Source organism: Pelophylax lessonae (genome assembly GCF_965119305.1).
Source record: "Pelophylax lessonae genome assembly, chromosome: 10".
Classification (NCBI taxonomy): domain Eukaryota; kingdom Metazoa; phylum Chordata; class Amphibia; order Anura; family Ranidae; genus Pelophylax; species Pelophylax lessonae.
In genome coordinates, this window is record NC_138777.1 from 43,714,462 (window position 1) to 43,730,800 (window position 16,339).

The 16,339-nt window shown below is 43.4% G+C and overlaps 1 protein-coding gene across 1 annotated transcript in view; it reads left to right on the plus strand.

The window, feature by feature from the left end:
- The first annotated feature begins 1,883 nt into the window (after positions 1 to 1,883).
- Positions 1,884 to 16,339, plus strand: part of DGKZ (diacylglycerol kinase zeta) — a 382,126-nt gene continuing 367,670 nt past the window's right edge. The window contains exon 1 of the mRNA XM_082269996.1: positions 1,884 to 2,081. Within this exon, the coding sequence (XP_082126122.1) occupies positions 1,885 to 2,081 (197 nt within the window). The 5' untranslated portion in view covers position 1,884. The remainder of the gene's footprint in view (positions 2,082 to 16,339) is intronic.

Consider the following 16,339-nt stretch of genomic DNA (forward strand, 5'->3'; position numbering starts at 1 on the left):
TGGTCTTCTGGGTATCCTTCCATCCATATCCTTCTTACTTTTACCCTCTTCTAGATCTGCAGCTTGGTCTTCTGGGTATCCTTCCATCCATATCATTCTTACTTTTACCCTCTTCTAGATGCGACGTGTAATTTCCTGAGTATCCTTTCATTTGTATTCCTCTTACTTTTATCCTTTTCTAGGTCCTCAGCTTAGTCTAGATGTGAAGTGTGGTCTCTTGAGTATCCTTTAATCTTTATCCCTCTTACTTTTACCCTCCTCTAGATCTGCAGCTTGGTTTTCTGGGTATTCTTCCATCCATATCCCTCTGACTTTTACCCTCTCCTCCATCTGCAGCCTGGTCTCCTGGGTATCCTTCCATCCATATCCGTCCTACTTTTACCCTCTTTTAGATGCGAAGTGTAATTTCCTGATTATCCTTTCATCTGTATCCCTCTTACTTTTATCCTTTTCTAGATCCGCAGCTTAGTCTTCTGGATATCCTTCCATCCATATCATATCCCTCTTACTTTTAACCTCTTCTAGATAAAAACTGTGGTCTCCTGAGTATCCTTTCATCTGTATCCCTCTTACTTTTGTTCTCTTCTAGATCCACAGTGTGGTCTCCAAGGTACCCTTCAATTGGTATACCTCTCTAGATGTGAAATCTGGTCTCCTGAGTATCCTTCCACTCATTTCCCTTTATTGTTACCCTCTTCTTGATCCACAGCCTTGTCTCTTTGGTATCCTTTCATCTGAATCCCTCTTACTTTTACCCTCTTCTAGATCTGCAGCTTGGTCTTCTGGTATCCTTCCATTTATATCCCTCTTACTTTTACCCTCTTCTAGATGTTAATTGTATTCTCCTGAGTATCCTTTCATCTGTATCCATCTTTCTTTTACCCTCTTTTAGATCTGTAGCTTGGTCTTCTGGGTATCCTCCCACCCATATCCCTTTATTTTTACCCTCTTCTTGACCCAGAGCCTGGTTTCCTGGGTATCCTTTTACCTGTATCCCTGTTACTTTCTCTCCCTTCTGTATCTGCAGTGTTGTCTCCTGGGTATCCTTCCATCTGTATCCCACTTACTTTTACCCTCTTTTAGATTCACAGCATGGTCTGAAGGGTATCCTTTAATCCATATCCCTCTTACTTTTACCCAGTCCTAGATCTGCAGCATGGTCTCCGGGGTATCATTCCATCCGTATCCCTCTTTCCTCATTCCAGCTTTGAACTCCACCCCCTCTCTCTTCATCTCTGCTTTTCCCTCTACCTCTCCTGCCTCCGGTATGTCTCTGTGCACCTTTGGACTTTGTGCATTTAGCTTTTTTTTTTACAGCCATACCTGCTTTCCTCTCAGCTGATCAGAATCCAATTTTCTTTTTCTTGCTTCTGTTGCTTCCTTGTTTTTTGCTTTTTTTCCCTTTTGCTCATCCTTCTCTCTCTCTCTCTCTCTCTCATATTTCCTTTTCTCATCTTCTTTCCCTCTCTCTATCTCTTTTCCTCTCTCTTTTTTCCTCTCCCCTTCTCTTTCCTGTTCTTTATCTCCCTTCTCACTCTAGATCTGCATCTTACCAAAACCTATTTCCCTTTTATTCCTCTTTGGGGTTGAATAATTCTCATCCTGGTCTGTGTTCACTTTAAACACCCAATCAGCTTCATTAGAATTTAAAAAAAGAAAATAGATTATTTTTTCCTGAACTTGATTGGACATTGGAAGTGAACATAGGTGGAAAATATTTATTTTGTAAATCAAAAGCTTTCTACTCGACCTTTTCCTTCTCGTCTCTTCCTTCTCCCTGCAACAGCTCAGTTTCCTTGATAAAACTTGCTGTCGTTTTGCACAGAGCAGTGCCAGGCTTTGACGGAGTTTCTGGGGGGAGGACTACAGAGGCCAACGGGCAGCATGGCGGAGGGATGGCAGGATCAGAACCCCAGTAGATCGGGGGATGGACGAGTAACCAGCTTGCATGGTGTATCTGAAGGAGAAGAGGTGAAAGCCAGTACTTCTGCCATGTCACAGATTAACACTTCAAGAGTCCCTTCTGAAGGAACAGCAGACATTCTGATTCCACTTTATATGAAGAAACAGCTGTCATACAGGTGAGTGATCATTTACCTTCTAATTCATTTAAGTCAATTAAATGTTCTATTAAGTCTATTAAATGCTTTTTTCATTTGCACGTGTGAATGCGCTCAGCCACATGCTATTAATCTTATGATTGCATGTAGATGCTTTAAAATCTCATTCCTATATATTTTTTTTTACATATGTACATCAGGGCCACCATTAGAATCATGGGGCCCCATACAGCCTACCTGAGAGGGCCATTGTTTGAATGGACATGGTGGGGCATCCTCAGGAGCCAGTGCCATTAGCCATAGCGATTTAGCAGAACTGCTTCTCTGGGAGGGAGTGTGTAGGGCAGCCCGATTTTTCTTATCCATCCATATAGGAGTTTTGTGCTGCTTCAGCTGAAAGGTAGCCATTGGCTAAAGTTGGCCCCCAGAGCATCACCTATACTGGCACAGATGGGGTTTACTGGAGGTGTAGAGGAATCATTTCTCTTTATTAGCTCCTGGGACATCTCCTACTCCACTGTAGGCAGTTTTATAGAGAATTCACCGAACGCACATCAGTAAGTCGTTGCAAATGCCACACCAGGCCCAGGCCATCCCTGCTGACCCAAAGGGCCTGGGCCCAGTAAACTAGCACTGCCTGTGTCCCTGATGTACAGAAGTGCAGCTAAAGTATATTTTTCCCTTACATAGGCAGGGTCTGTGCCCTGCTTAGTAGTACTGCACAGTGACTGCCTTTCATTGCTCCTATCTTGATGTACTTCTATAGGTCCGGTCTCCCTTACTAGAGGTAATGGAAACAAATCATAGAGGTATAATCTGGATCTCTAAATTTTGGATAATAGGATTAATGCACCATCACAGGGTGGCTGCAGTGGGTGTTTGTAAGGTACTACGGGTGCCACATCCTGACAATACCTTAAAACTTTAAGTGACTACAAAAATAGACTTTAACGGCACCAATATAGATTAAAATCATACAAATTTATAAGGATCTATTTAACAATATTAAAAAGAAACATATATGTAAGATATCTTAACATATAGGAGTCTTGTATGTGATAGGTATAGGGTGAATTGTATGATGTTTTTCACTTATATGTTTTCTTTGGATCTCTAAATTATTTTTAAAAAGCGTCAGAAAACATGAGTTGTCAATAACTGGACCTTGATTTTATGTTTTGATTGTACAAAAAAAAAAAACCAGCAAAAATCTCGCTAGTTAATTAGCTTGTGTATTTGTTCACAATTTATATACTGTATAAACAAATATGATAAAATCAATATGATTTTCCTTCACCTGTTCAGTGCCTTACTATTCATGTGTAAAGCAAAAACAAGCTATTGACCTCTATTGAAGTCATGCTGGAACCTTATAGGACTGGTAATAATGATTTTCAACAGCCTGGTGAAGTGGTATAAGGACCCATTGGGTAATCTACTGGGGGTAGTAAAAATGTAAAATTAAGTGTAAACTCTAACTGAATGAGATCTGGTATGCTAAAGCGAATTGTATCATAAGGAATCACCATTCTTTTCTGCATAAAATATTTTTTCATCTTTTTTTTTTAATATTTTGATACATTTCAGTGCTGCTGATATCCTGCAGCCTTCCTGTCTATATGCATTCTAGCAATGGCTGCATGGGATTTCCCAGGGTGGGTTTCCCAATGGTGACATCTGTAGACCATGACTGGTATAATGTGTGTTAAAAGGCCCATTTATAGTCTCCATCGAAAACACGTGTGACAGGATGACAACACAGAAGCACAATTGGCAGACCGGGACAGAATGTTTTCACCCTATAACAGAAAGTGCTTATATGAGAACCTTCATAGCAGGATTATCAATTATTATTTTAATGAATGCAGCAGATTCATAAAGAATGGAAACCACTTTTGATATTACATTAACATGTTAAAGTTATTATGAGATTTTACTGATTGCTCCGTAAGGACAAATTAACTTATATCAGGCTAATCATATCACCTCAACAATGACCACTAGAAGGAACATATACAAATCTGTAAATAAAATGATCAAATTGGGCCCCTCCTATTCTCTCCCTATACCTCTTCCCTGGGCCAGTTGATAACCTCCCATGGCTTCCAATACCACCTCCTATGCTGACGACACCCTAGCAAATAAAGAATATATAACATAGCGACACAAATCATATTGTAATTGAAGGTTGTTAAAAAATGACCTTTCCTTTTCAATCTGCAGCTGCTTTTATTTTCTGAAAATGCAATGCAATATGGCTACCTGGAGGTGTTCTGTACACATAATGTACACTGACCACACCCCCAGAAACATCATTTCCTGCTTGTGTGATTGGCTCACTAATTTTTCTTGGATACAAGTCAGATTTCTGGCATCCCCTGCAACAAAAATGTAATTTTTGGTGAGATACTCCCAATAGGAACACGTCTAAAGGGACGCAGGCCCAGCAGATTTCCTCATTAGTGCTCTGCAGCTGCAGAAGCTGATTGATAATTATGAAACCACTTCCATTAGACCCACTCAGCACAGAGGAACAAACAGTCATTTCTTCAGGATAACAAAAGTTAGGAATCTTCAACAGAGGTTGTTATAATCCTTGCAATGTACAGAGATCACCCAGAGGGGAATGTTTTTTTCTCAGCAAAAGTGGAGTTACGCTTTAACCTCCGCAACATCTCCAGAATTCGCCCCTTCCTGACTAACAATGCAACAAAACAACTTATTCGCTCTTTGGTTATTTCCCACCTTGACTACTGCAACTCCCTCCTCACTGGCCTACCTTTATAAAGGCTATGCCCCCTTCAGTCTATTATGAATGCTGCTGCTAGACTAATACACCTTACTAACCGATCTGTGACTGCTGCTCCTCTCTGCCAATCCCTTTACTGGCTTCACCTACCCCATATAAAATTCGAAATACTAACCACATTATACAAGGCCAATCATAACATTGCCCCCAGCTACATCACCAACCTCATCTGCAGATATCGCCCAAATCATTTTCTCCTCTCCTACCAAGACCTTTTGCTTTCTAATGTCCTTGTCACATCCTCATATGCTCGGCTCCAGGACTTCTCCAGAGCCTCTCCTATCCTCTGGAACTCCCTACCCCAGTATGTCCATTTAGCTCCTACCCTGTCTGCCTTTAGGTAATCCCTGAAAACTCCCTTATTCAGGGAAGCCTACCCCACCTCTACCTAAGAACTGTACCCGAGTCACCTCTGTCAGATCATCCCCCACAGCTATTACCTTTTGTACCACCTCCCGCTCCCTTTAGATTGTAAGCACCACAAGCAGGGCCCTCCTATTCCTCTGTAATTAACTGTATTGTAATTGTACTGTCCCCCTTCTACATTGTAAAGCGCTGTGTAAACTGTTAGTGCTATATAAATCCTGTATAATAATAATCAAATAAGGAACAGCAAGTAAAAATTGAGCTTTCTGGACCCATATTAGATCTGTGGGTGAACAGATGTAAACAAACTTCCATTTCCTAGACTTCCCAGTGCCAGATTAAACTCTGTAGAGGCCCCTAGGCAGTCAAAACCTTGGGGCCCCCCTTGCAGGTTTCTGGAGGTTTCTCATGCCCGTGCTCTAGTCGGATAACATTGAAGTAGTGTGCATGTTGGCCACCAGATGGAGACGACCATCACTACTATTCATTATACAGACGTAGGTTTCACCATAATTTTTTTTACAAACTGACAGCTGAAGATTAACTTTTAAGAGACAAACTATAACGTGAGCCTGATGTCTATGGTTTATCCACTTTAAGTTGTTATTGGGTACATTACATTTGAATACAGTATTTTCTCCATAGAGTCTATAATGTAAAGTTTTCAGTTCTTTGAGGTGATTTATTTTTTCTGTCTTTTGTAAACCACTTAGGAAAGTTTCATTGTAATTCTTTTATTTTTTTTTTTTATAAGATCAAATCAATATTATTTTTATCTGTTATCGCTTGGCCCTTAAATAGCGAGAAGTTAATACTCTACCTATTTGGTAATTCAGCATTGAGACCTCTGATCCATCACATTTATACATGCATTCCCAACCTGCACAAATGTGTCCTCTTATACTGGTGGTTAGTAGGGATGATCGAACGGTTCGGGTCGACTATCGGTTCGGCCCGAACATTGGGTGTTCGAGGTTCGGCCGAATTTAGAACTTTTTGCCCAAAAAGTTCGGAATTCTGCAACCAGAACCGCCCAAAATGCAATGCTTCAGGAAATGGGCTTTAAAAGCCCGTGATTGGACCAGAACCATTAGCAAAAGCCAATTGAGGGGGCAGGAGAATGCTAGGAATGTGATTGGAGTGACTAGGGGGTCCCTAGACCAATCATTAGTGAATACGCCCCCCAGTATATAAGATCGCCCCCGCCAAATTCCTAGCATTGTTATACTGGACATGGAAGAGAGTGGAAGCAGTTCTGTTAATTTTACTTAAAAAGTGTCATTTAGCTATTTTTAGTGTGAGGAAAGGGATATCTAGTGTAGTTAGAGTGCTCCTTTACACTTAAGTTAGCTTCAAAAATTTAGTTTCTGTAGGGAAAGTATGAAGTGCCAGGGTGACCGTAATGTAGTGTAGGGGGAACTGACTGCCATGGCAGGCTGACCGACTGACCAAATCCTTCCATACCAGGGTGACCGTAATGTAGTGTAGGGTTTACTGACTGCCATGGCAGGGTGACCGACTGACCAAACCCATACCAGGGTGACCGTAATGTAGTGTAGGGTGAACTGACAGTGACTGCCATGGCAGGGTGACCAAACCCTTCCATGTCAGGGTGACCGCAATAGAGAAATGATAATTTCTCTGAATTGCTTCGGGACACCATTATGGCTTCTCACCAGCAAGCATTTTTTATGCTGCAGGGGCTGCCACTGTCAGTGCTTTTTTGAGGACATGTTTGATGTCAGACATGACATCTGAACATGTGTATAGGGGGTATATATACACATATATGTCTGAATATATACCCCTAGACATATATAGGTGTGATAGTAGCAGAAATAAATGCTTGCGCTAATGAAATCATTTACAGTAATATATTTCTGCTACTATCACACCTATATAGGTCTAGGGGTATATATTCAGACATATATGTGTATATATACCCCCTATACACATGTTCAGATGTTTTGCCTGCCTCAAAAGAACCCAAAAAAATGCCAAAAAACCGCTAGCGTCAAAAAAAAAAATGCCCAGGTGTGTTTTTGCTGCCATTTTTTGGGGGTTTTTGGAGGCAGGCAAAACATCTGAACTTGTGCACAGTACCACTATACACAAGTTCAGATGTTTTTCCTGACTGCAAAGAACCCAAAAAAATGCCTGCTATTAAATTAATAGCAGGCAATTTTTTGGGGTTCTTTGCATTAAATTAATAGCAGGCAATTTTTGTGGGGTTCTTTGCAGTCAGGAAAAACATCTGAACTTGTGTATATTGGTACTGTGCACAAGTTCTGATGTTTTGCCTGCCTCCAAAAACCCCCAAAAAATGGCAGCAAAAACACACCTGGGTATTTTTTTTTTGACGCTAGCGTTGTTTTTGGCATTTTTTTGGGTTCTTTTGAGGCAGGCAAAACATCTGAACTTGTCTATAGTGGTATATATACACACATACTTATATGTTTATACACACCTAGACATATATAGGTGTGATAGTAGCAGAAATATATTAGTGTAAATGATTTCATTAGCGCAAGCATATATTTCTGCTACTATCACATCTATATATGTCAAGGTGTGTATAAACATATAAGTATGTGTGTATATATACCACTATAGACAAGTTCAGATGTTTTGCCTGCCTCAAAAGAACCCAAAAAAATGCCAAAAAAAACGCTAGCGTCAAAAAAAAAATGCCCAGGTGTGTTTTTGCTGCCATTTTTTGGGGGTTTTTGGACTGAAAACATAGTAGACAAAGTTTAAAATGCTTCAGGTATGAATCAGTGATTGGAACCAATCACTCACTCACTCACTCACTGTGAAAAGAAAGGGGCCTTTAAATTACATATTTACTGGCCCCTTCCCCTGCTCTCCATCCTGAAACATGCCCCGTTGTGCCTGCAGCAGCAGCCGGCAGGAGAGAAGAGGAGGGAAGCCAGCAGCTCTGTAAGGGGAGGGGGGACGGCTCGCGAAGCAGGGTGATTAGGGTGTGCCCAGGCATATTCGGCACACCCTGTGCGCACTCCTATGGTGGGGGATAAAACTACCATAGCTCAAGAAACCCCTAGCAACCTCTGGAGGAACCCTGGTGGAGAATGGCTGATATAAATTGTCCAGAAAATGAATTTGCATAGGGATCGCACTGGAGAAAGATTTATTAATAGACATAATAGTTACTGTACACATTCTGACAACACTCAGGGGTATTTATAATGGGTCTCATAGATGCTTGCACCCAATTCATGTACCTGTCCTTGCTCACTCCTTTCTTGGAGCATATCTGCCCTCGCGCTGGCCATTGTGCACGGCGCACATATAGGTGCATGGCTGAAGAGTTCTGTACTAAGGGTGAGAGACTGGTTCTCTTTTAGGTCCACTTTACTTTGATTGACAGCACATGGCAATGGGTGGACGTATAGCTACTATTTAGTCCAATAGTGGCATCTGATTCTGCCCACTGCTGTGCGCTTTGAACCAAAAGTAAAACAGTTCTTCATCAGGCTCTGCCCACCCAGTGACCAGTCATTACCCAAATATGTGCATAGCCCTATTTTGGTAATGATATCACCAGTATCCCAGCCAGCCCCTTTGTTTACATTACCTTTTTGCTGGAGAATTTCCCAATTGACAGCTAAATGGGGCCAGGGATAGAGCCCTGTGCAGGGGCCTTTGTATTAGGCATCGACCGATTATCGGCAAAGCCGATATATATTGAGGGCCGATATGCACTTACCTCGATATATCGGAATCGGCCACCAAGGTGACCAATATTGCCGATAATTCAGGAAAGTGCACTTACCTCGATATATCGGAATCGGCCACCAAGGTGACCAATATTGCCGATAATTCAGGAAAGTGCATGTACCGGAGTGATGTCTGCAGCTAAAGGCATCACCCCGGTACCGGTGTCCATAGCTGAGAAGCCGCTCGGGCGTCATTACAAGGAGCGGGAGGGGACGTCCCCCCCTCCCGCGGCTCGCCCGGTTCTCCCGCAACCAGCCTGCACGGCCGCCGAAGACCCGATCAAAGTTGCATTCGGCTCTGATCAGGTCTCCATGTAAAAACCCGGAATTGATTACTGTTAAAAACAAAAAAAAAACCGGAAGTGATGTCATGACATCACTTCCGGGTACTGGCGCCAGATTTAAAAAAATTACAGCATTCAAAACAGCCAAACTTGGCGTTTTGAATGCTTTTAGGTGCAGAGGAGGGGTTTGGGGTATTTTAGACCCCCAGATCCCTCCACCAGAGTACCTGTCAAAGAAAAAAAATAAAAAATAAAAAAATTTCTTTTAAGTGTATGAAAACATCGGCCCATATTGGCCAATACCGATATGCTATGACCAAAAAATCGGTATCAGTATCGGCAATGAAAAAGCAATATTGGTTGATCGCTACTATGTATGCCAGCTCAGTGCTGGTCTTGAAGTGGATCTTCACCTTCAAATAAATGATCCCTCCTCTCCACCCCTCTTTTGCTCCTCTGCACAAATAGAGCTTTTTTTTTCTTTTTTTAGTAAATTGTCCGGCCCTGTCCCTGCTTGCTAGTCATTCATCTAGGCAAATAAACACATCACATATCCCAGGAGGCCAAGCCTTTCACTCAGTAAAGGAGGAGGGGGCGGGCCTAACAGGGATTCATTGGGAAGGCAAACCAGCTAAACCCTGGAATAGCGAGCCGCCTCTCAATATCGTCACACCACACCACAACATGGTGGCTAACAGCTGCCAGAAGAGAAGAGGGTTTTAGCTTGACAACACTTGATCCTCTGGGTGGGTGGGTGAGTATCTGAAATGTGCAGAACTCACCACCCGGTAAGTAGGGGTTTTAAAAACATGGGGGGGGGGGTGGTGAAAATCCACTTTAATTACCTTCAGTTCTCTAAACTGAACCTGGACCAGCACCTAGTTCAGTCTGAGGGGAAATAAGGAAGAAACCCCTAATTCCACACACCCACAGAGTCCTGTAATGAGGGTGGTGAGATTGGTAACCTCAACCTGGGCTTCCACCAGGCCACACCTCCAACGCGTTTCGCTCCCCTCCCCGGAGCTTAGTCACGGGGAAGCCACTGAGAGCCCGAGCCAGCCGCTCCCGTCCCCTCCACAGCCCAGCACTCCAGTGAGTGCAGAGACCTGGTGACTGACAGTCTCACAGCTCTCTGCTTACGAAGCACTGAGAACTGAGCTTTCAGCGGTATTTGATTGCTCGGTTCTCAGCCTTAAAACCAGCGGGGGGGGGGGGGCAGATGCAGCATCCACCTAGGGAAGTATGATTTAAAAAAATAAATAAAACCGCAACTTCTCTTTTAAAGTGATGGTTGTAAGATCTACCTGAATCTGCGGCACATGTCAGTAATTCTTGCCTGATTAAAAGACGCAGGTAGTTCCTATGGAAACTGCCACCAGAAGAGTGGCATTATAGCTTTAATACATTTTAAAATGATGAAAACACTTTTAAACAAAAATTGGAATTCAGTCTGAGACAATTTTTTTTTATCTGATCTCTAACCATGCAATTTTAAAACAACTGTACCTTCTAAAATGTCATACACATTTTATTAGCCATCTGAACCCATCTTCCTGCATACTCACATCATAATCAAAAGCTGTAAAACCATTCTAATCTTTGGCAACCTTTGGCAAAGCAGAGGTAGGCAACATTAAAGAATTGGAGATCTACCTGAATAACATGGGAGAAGTCAGAAATCACCGGGCACAGTGTCACCTCCTCGCACTTGGTTTAATCCTCTAGTTGACACACTACTGTGTCGGAATCGCGTGCATTACACGGCAATCGTGGGTTTAAATCAGGTGGTGAGGAGGCAACATATCGCCTCCTCACCACTTGTCAAACACAAGCGGATCACTTTTTAGGGGAGCAGCAGTGCCTGCTGCACTTGTGAATGAGCTCTTAGTTCCATTTGGCAGCGCCAACCTTGGTGTTTGTTCACATGTAAAGTTGTGGGGGGTGTAAAACCCTGCGGTTGAAAAGTGGTTTTACTGCCCCCAATCCCCTCCACCCCCCTTTGAGACAGCAGCCAAAGGTGGACACATGCAGCAGCTGGAATCTGTTGCTTTTGGTGGGTGCTACTGCCTGCCAATCAGGACCCATTAAGGTAAATGGGGCCACTCTGCAACTGCATGCTGGTCCAAGGGGTTAAAGCAGGTGGTGAGAAAGCAACACAATACTGCCTGCTTTAACCCTTTGTTTGCTGTACTGCACAAGGTTGCGGGGCACTTGCAGAGTGGCCACAATCACTTGAATGGGTCATGCTTGACAGGTGCTACACCCACCGTCCATGACAAAGAGTATTACTCCTGCTGGGACTGCACACATGTGTAAACCCCTGGCCACTGCAACTAAAGGGGGTGCAGTTGGAGCAGTTGTTAACTATGGGGTTTTACCACCTCCCAAACTGCAAATGTAAATGAACCCTTACTGTTCTGAGCCCCCTATAAGGCTGCTTTCACACTGATGTAATGCAGTTTACCTGCATCTGCAACTTTCCTGGGTTAGCTGCACTTTGCCATAGACTTCTATTATATTCTGCGGGTGTGGTGTGCTTTCGGAAAGTGCACAAAACCCGCAGGATAAATACAATTCTATGGCTAAGCGCAGCAAAGCCGCAGGATAAACCGCAGCACATCAGTGTGAAAGCAGCCCTATACTATTATGCCCAGTGTATTGCTTCACACAGACCTGAAGATCTCTTCTTTCCTGCTGCTGGCACCACTCTGGAGATGACTACCTGGGATAAGAGGTGGAGTGCAGTTGGTATCACTCCTCATGGGAAAGGATCCAGGACTACAGAGGAGGCATCGGCTTATGTGGCTCTTGCTCCCTACTACAGATCCAACTTTACAAGTAGTACCTCTGCATTGCACTCTGTTTGATGGTCTGGAATGGTGGGTCCCCAAGCCCAGACCATGATCTACCATTCACCTGTCAACGATCTACTGGTTGCTAATCTGTGGTCTAAAGCAGCCTTCCTCAACCTTTTCAATACAGAGGAACCCTTGAAATAATGTTCAGGTCTCAGGGAACCCCTGATAAAAATTACTAAATTTACAACTCATGATACATTAGTGTGATGGTGAGTGGGATGAATGCTCCTTACACTTGTGGACACTGGGAAGAATTACCTTCTTCCAGATAGCTAAACAGATCAATGAACTTATCTGAGAGGCAGAAATTGCTCATTGCTCAAGGAACCCCCAGCAACCTCTGAAGGAACCCTGGTTGAGAACCACTGGTCTAAAGAAATACTGTAAGGCTCTTTCACACGGTCCGCTTCCAAAGGCGGACTCCGTGCTGCTCAGCAGGTGATCAAACCGCCGATCCCCGCTGATCAGGCGGGTGACAGCTCTGTCACCGCTCTGTGTGCAGAGACGGAGCTGTCAGATCCCCGCTGTTCTCTATGGGGGAATCGGATAAGAACGAACGAACAACCTGTCCATTTTCATCCGATCCCATCCGATCCGCTGGAGGGATGGAAAATAGGGTTTCCATCCGTCCGGATTTCACGGACAGGATCGGAATCGGATAGCAGCGGGTGTCAGCGGACATGTCTCCGCTGACACCCGCTGCCCCATAGGGATGCATGGAGGATCCGATCAGATCCGCCTAAAAAACTGACAGGCGGATCTGATCGGATTGTTCGTGTGAAAGGACCCTAAGGGTACTGTTTACACGTGCAGCAAGGGGATGGTAAAACCCAGGTGGTTGAGATACAGGTTTACTGCCCCCCATCCTGATTGCCACCCGAACACAGACATGCAGACCAGAAAACATGCTGCTGCCATGATTCTGTTGCAAGAACTAGACAGCGTGTCGCATTTAGTACATAACCCATGCAAATCTGCAATTCCTTGCTGAAATGCATGAGATTGCAGTGTGGTAGTGTGGCATTTACAGAGTCAAATCAGGTGGCGAGGGGGTCACATATCACCTCCTCACCGTTTGCCAAATGCCTCTGAAATTCGATCCAATGCGGATTGCTTTACAGAGGGGCAGCAAGGACTACTGCGCATGTGGGTGAGCCTTTAGGAGCCACACTCCAATGTCAGCAACCTATAATATTTTATTCATGTTTGATCATGAAGGCTTTAGGAGCGGATGATGACAAAGCAATGATTGAGATAACATGCGCGGTTGCCCAGAGCAACTGATTCACTTCCAATGTTATTTTTACAGCCCAGGTTTAAAATACATCAAGGATGCTGATGGATTGCCATGGCAACCAACTGTTTCACCTACAGCAGACTTTTCATCACATCAAGCCCTAAATTAGATTCTTTTTGCAATCTCTAAATATCAAGTTTTGAACATTTTGTGACCAATACTGACGGTGGAAGGACAGCTAATATACTGTATATGTATGTTTGCGGATTTCCTACCAGAATAATTTGTTGTCTGTTCTTGACCTGATTCCATATCATTCCATGCTGTCTCAGTGCCCCACCCCCTCCACAGCTAGATATGATATGCCAAGACAGTAGCGTTCTGTTTTTTTTTTTTTTTTTTTTTTATGCTTAACTGTAAAAAAGACCCCATAGAAAGTTTTTTTGTTTTTTTTCTGATGTCCAGACCTACCTTTTCCTGTGTTGTAACTAATTACACTCAATTCCCTGCAAACATGCATCGCCACAATATAAACCTGTAAAGCTGCGGCAACTACTTGCCTGCCTTCTTTTCCTGAATTCAACCATGATCAATCCCCTCTCCTCCTGCTGTGTACTGTCACTGGCCCACCTTTAACATTAACAGCTATTCATTTTGCCTGCTGTCATTAATTTTCTGGTCTCTGTCATTTGTGGGCATTATTTTAGGGCTTACTGCTCTTCCTGAATAATATATGAAAGAACACATTCCCAACATCCCTTTAGATGAGCATCCTCGCTGGCCATTGGGTGCTGCCAACTTCCATGAGACTGTTCTGGGGCCCAGAGCAGTCTGGCTGCATGGTTATTCATGCAAATAACATTTGGATAATCAATTTGGATAAAATGATTGTGTATTCGTGTGTTCACCCCCTACATGATTTATATGCAAGCACATAGTATTCTGTATCACTAGGGAAATAGCCTTTGAGATTGAGATTTTTGAGGCAGGGGGCCCCTTATGGTTTTGCTACAGGGAGTCATCATATGTAATTATGACCCTGTAGTGGTCAAAAGAAAGGTGAAAACTCTAATCAAACATCTATTTGTCTAGAAATGATAATAAAAAAATATTGGTATGATAGATCTTTGTAGACAGAAAAAGAAGAGTAAAGTCTCCAGTGCTTCCCTCTCTCTGATTCACCGGGTTATGTGCGGACGCTGGCCATCCTTACATACAATGCAGGACTATTGGCTCTGCATTGTACTAGATGATGTCAGCATGTAACCGTCGGCCAGAATGCCAAAAGAAGAGGCTTCAGGTGGACCAGCATGGAGGAAGTCTGCCAGAATATGGAATAAAATAAATATTACAGCTTATTCCTCTACCCCTAGACTTAACACGCATTTAACCCTGAGTTGGGAAAGGAGGGGGCACTGCAAGGGTATTTTTTTTTTCTGCTTAGAGTGGAGCTTTAAAGAATATGTTACCCCAACATTTAATTTTCCTGATATGTGCCTGCTGTACCATGTACTTGTGTAAAAATGTATCCTTTTCTCTTTGTATTGCTTCCTTTGCGTGAAATCCCTGGTGTTCCTGCCAGTCCCTCTGCTTTCCCAATAAAAACTAACCACACTAGGCATAAGAGCACAGGGTGGTTGGTTGGTTTCGTCGCTATGCTGGGAACTCAGCCTGCTCTCCTCCAATGATTAGGCTTGTGCTGACATGCACCCTCCCGGTATAGCCATTCACTGAGAAGACCATTGTACTGCTGTTTTTCCTCCCCTACCTCTCTGAGCTCCTTATGCAGCTGAGAACAGAGATTATGTGATCACTTATTAAAATAGAAAAAAGGGTATTTATAAAGTTTTTATATGAATACACAAATGTTTTGTCTTTCATTTATTTTTGTTTTACAAAGTGAGGGTTCACACAAACTTTAAGCTATTTGTACCTGGGGTGAAAGGATGCCAGTAAAACAGACATTTTCTTCTATTTTTTTTAAAACATGTAGCACTGCCCCCGCGGAGACTGCTGGATATTAACTTTGTGGGCTCCCCTGGTTACCAACACACAGTTATAAGTAGTTCTCGAATCCCTCATTACTCCTGTTGGCTCTTCCAAGAAATAAACAGTCTAGGGGTGTTAGATTTTTGTTGTTTATTTTATAATTGGGATAGGACAAGGGAATAGTGGGATACTCCAACTGAACTATTTACATAAATGAGGACTTCTATCTTCTGAACTTTTTTAGCGATCAGGAACAGCCAGGCTGCTAATCCACACTGCCACAAGTGTAGATGGGGTTAAGTCTCTTGCTCTCTTTACTTTCTGACAAGACGACTTGGTGATTGATATCTTATTCTCAGGACACTCTCACTAGCATCCCCTCTCTGCTGACACCCATCCACTGACTATCCTAGGAGCATGGGTGGCCCCCCTCAGGTCAGGCCCCTTGACACAAGCTCCTGTACTCACGATACTGAAGAAACAGGACCTCCAGTGTCTCCCCTCTCAGCCAGCTTCCCTGGACCTATGGGTTCAGCTCCTCTCCGCTACTCTTCTGGCCCTCAGGACGACACCCTGAGGCCTCATGGCGCCTCTACAGAGGAGGAGGCAGCCGCTCCCCAACGTAAGACTTGCTCCCAACATGCACCGAGGCAACTTTCTCTCTGCCAATCGTCAGAAATTTCAAAAGCCCATGCACCCATTCGTCAGGTTTCCTCCCACTGTCCAACATGCCTACCTATTGGATCAGTGTGAAACACTCTCTAGACAAAAGGAGTTGCACTATGAGCAGACCTCACTAACAGATCCTGCTTTCTGGTAGGCAGAGAAAAATAGAGATTTACATGCAGCCCCTCTGGTAGGTAGACGGCTCAAAACTATACTTTCTCACTAGCACCTACCTAGGAGGGTGCTACAAACATCATTTTTTCCTAGATTAAAATCATTAACCTAAAAACAATATTCAAACAAAAGATAGTTCACAAATCTCTATCCGTGGGT